General features: G+C 39.7%; 1 protein-coding gene across 1 annotated transcript; it reads left to right on the top strand.

Annotated features, from left to right (window-relative positions):
• Positions 1 to 1,038, top strand: LOC132180988 (uncharacterized). Its single transcript, XM_059594014.2, has one exon. It carries the CDS (start codon positions 13 to 15, stop codon positions 766 to 768), a length of 756 nt encoding a protein of 251 aa, XP_059449997.2. The 5' UTR covers positions 1 to 12; the 3' UTR covers positions 769 to 1,038.
• Positions 1,039 to 3,394: the final 2,356 nt, after the last annotated feature.

The following is a 3,394-nucleotide window of genomic DNA, read 5'->3' as shown; positions in this document are numbered from 1 at the left end:
GCTTTAAGCTTTATGCAAGCTATCTCTTTTGCCTTGCTAACAATGAACCAAAGCATCCGGTCTCCCCCGGTGAAAATGGAGAGGCACATCGAAATCTTCCTCCGGAGGCTCTCCTTTGTCTCAGTCACCATAGCCAGCCTCACCCTCCTCCTCCTCTTCCTTCAAACCCCACAAACCTGCGTACCCCAAGACTCTCCTCCCAAACCCCACCTCAAATTCCCCAAGTCCTCCTGCGAGTACTCGCCACGCGAGCTCCTCTCCATCGACAAGAAGAACCGTCGCCTATGGTCCTCCAAGGCCTGGAAATCCCAATTATCTTCCTTCTCCCGCTTCTTCTCCTCGATCCGCCATCTGGGTCTTCTTCACAACCACTCCAAAGTCCTCTGCGTCTCCGCCGGGGCCGGCCACGAGGTCATGGCACTGTCCCAGCTCGGCGTTTCGGATGTCACGGGCGTTGAGTTGGTTGACTCGCTGCCTCTGGTGAGCCGGGCCGATCCGCATGATTTGCCGTTCTTCGATGGCGTGTTTGATCTGGTGTACTCTGGGCATTTGGAGGAGGCTTTGTTTCCGGCGAGGTTTGTTTCCGAGATGGAGAGGACGGTGAGGGATAATGGGGTGTGCGTGGTGGCTGTGGAGGAGTGTGGGGATGAGGAGGTCAGGGAGATTGTGGGTTTGTTTAGGCGTTCGAGATTTGTTGGCGCGGCGAATGTTAGTTTGATTGGATTGAGAATGACAAGGATTGTGATGAGAACTAGGACGTCTAATTGATTCGTTGATTCATTCTTGGTTTGGTTGGTGTTCTCTATGTTGATTTGATTTGTAAATGTTGTTTGATACGTGTCTTTGTTTTTTTTTTCTTGATTTGGCTTAGTGATTTGCTCATGATGTTAGCATTAATATGAAAATGAATTTCAGTGACACATGAAAATGGAAGGAGATTTAGTGAGAAGGTGAATCTTAGTGAGTTTATTGAATGTGAATATGTATAGAGCTGTTGTAAGAAATATGGGATTCAATGAATGAAGTATTTTTGTTTTACTTCTAGTTTCATCCTTCTTGGTGTGCTTCATAATTTGGGTCTGCATCTAAGAAGACACCATTTTTGTTCCAATCTCTGTGTAGGAGATCAAGTTTTTGTTCTTTCCAACCTCCATGACAACATTATGGTTTCATTCAAGCACTTTGCCATATCTTGCAATTCCTCCTTTGGTTCTTTGGGTTCCTGCTGTGCTGGTTCTTTGATGACGTGGTTTAACAATATGTCAAATGTTAATAAATAGGTGATTTTGAAGTCAATTGTTCTTTGCTGAGTTGGTTGTCCATCTGAAATATTTGACTATTGCATGTTGTTTCAGTTGCACAAATTCGGTTTCTGCAGTTTGCAAAATATTACCAATAGGAAGGTGTTCCAAAAGGCTTTTTCAATGATTTGTGCAAAAGAAAAGCTGCAATTTTAAGTCGTGTTTGAAATTTATTTGCTAAGGCAGGTTCATTGTGGGTTTTGCATGGGTGAAGGAAGATTTGTTAAAGGGTAGGAGCTTTTAGCAAGTAAAGTTCTGCAGCTATGTTCATGGAGTTGGAGAAAATTTTTGAAGTTCCGTGACTTAGCTAGGAAAGTCGTACAATTCAGAGTTGGAGATGGGAGTAGCATCTACATGTAGCTTGATTGGTGGCACCTGGATGGAGTGCTTTATGAAAAATATGGGCATAGAATTGTGTACGATGCTGGTAGTGAAGTGGGAGAAAAATTGTCATCTGGTTTGCAAGAGAAAGTCTGTGTTGGCGACTGGAAAGGTTAGATGATTTGGTAAGAATTCAAAGTCAGTTGCGTGAGGTGAGTATTAGTGACTCTGATCAACCAATCTGGAATAGTTCGAAGAAGGGTAAATATTCATGTTCTGAAACTTGGGAAACTATTTGATTCAAACTCCTGCATGTTAAATGGTGGAAGATGATATGGTTCCCTATTCATTTTATTGGCTGGCTGTTGAGGTAGCCCTTTGAACAGGGGAGAAGTTGGCGAAATGGGGATATACAGGGGATGTGTTGTATGTTTTCTGTGCAAGTTGAGAACATATTTTCTTTCAATGTGGCTTTAGGAGGAGGATATGGGAAGAGATTTTTAGCAAAAGCTTAATTGCTGATTCATATACAAATTGGTAAGACATTATCGAATGGGGGAGTAAGAGAGCTGAAGGGTCGAGGGTTGAAAGTAAACTTATGCGGTAGTGTATAATGTTTGGAAGCAAACAAAAATGATCTTAACATGGGAATCAACAAGATTAGACGATTATGGCCAAAGGAAGATTTATTTTGACAAAGGTAAACGTGGAATTATGCAGATGATGGAATTTACTGACAAGGATTCTGGGGATTGTGAAGTCCAGTTGTTGATTTTGTTGTTTGTATTTTCTTGGTCTGTAAATCTTGAGTTTTTCTATTGTAAATTCTCATTCATCTAAAAAAAAGAAAAAGCTTGTGTTTCTAATTGCATCTTGGCGATCTCATGCAAGGCTGGAAATACAACATGTGTTTCGAGAATGGCAGACACGCTTGGAAATGATGCACAGTGCTAGTTGTGAAGGTTCCAGATTTTCTTGGACTTCTGACTTGACAATTTCTTTTCGTGCACCTCCACTGTATAATTTGAGAGCTATGAAGCGTAGAGCTTGCCATAAACCAATAAATGTTGCTGATCACATAATTTAAGGGAAGAGGATATTTCCTTATTTATACTTTTAACTCCAATATTTAAAAAGTGACACTTTATTCTCTAAAATATTTGATATTGACACTTGATTCTCATGAAGTACACTTTACCACCTGAAGTATTTTGAATTAACACTTTATCCCCCTAAGTTGACACTTTACCCTTCAAAACTTAGTTACTTCGGAGGTAAAATATCAACTCAAAATACTTAAGGAGATAAAGTGTACTGTATAGGGTTAAGTGTCAATTTAAGATACTTTAAGGGGTAAAGTGTCACTTTTCAAATATTGAGGTTAAAAGTGAAAATGAATGAATAGTTCAGAGAATAAAATGTATTTTCTCCTAACTTAAGATTTAAAGTTGTGCATCTAAGAGTGAATGTGAAATCAATGTTGGCATGTTTTTTAAAAATCTTAAATAAAGTAGAATCAGCTGGTTAAATACATCTATTTTAAATAATAGCCATAAGATTAATGCTATCCATTTCATTTAAAATGGAGAATCTTTGTCCATTATTGAAGAGGATCGAACTTTTACAACCCACCAGGCTTCTATGCCCAAGAGCCAATTAGACGGTCCAAGAACTCATTCATCACCGTGCCCCAAGCCAAACTCCAAGTAACATGTCAACTTTTGAGAAAAATGTTAAATCAATTTTTGGGGTTTCATACAAAGCTCTTTAAA

Source organism: Corylus avellana, chromosome 5, assembly GCF_965113065.1.
Source record: "Corylus avellana chromosome 5, dhCorAvel1.hap1.2, whole genome shotgun sequence".
NCBI classification, from domain to species: Eukaryota; Viridiplantae; Streptophyta; class Magnoliopsida; order Fagales; family Betulaceae; genus Corylus; species Corylus avellana.
This window is presented reverse-complemented; position numbering and strand designations above follow the sequence as displayed.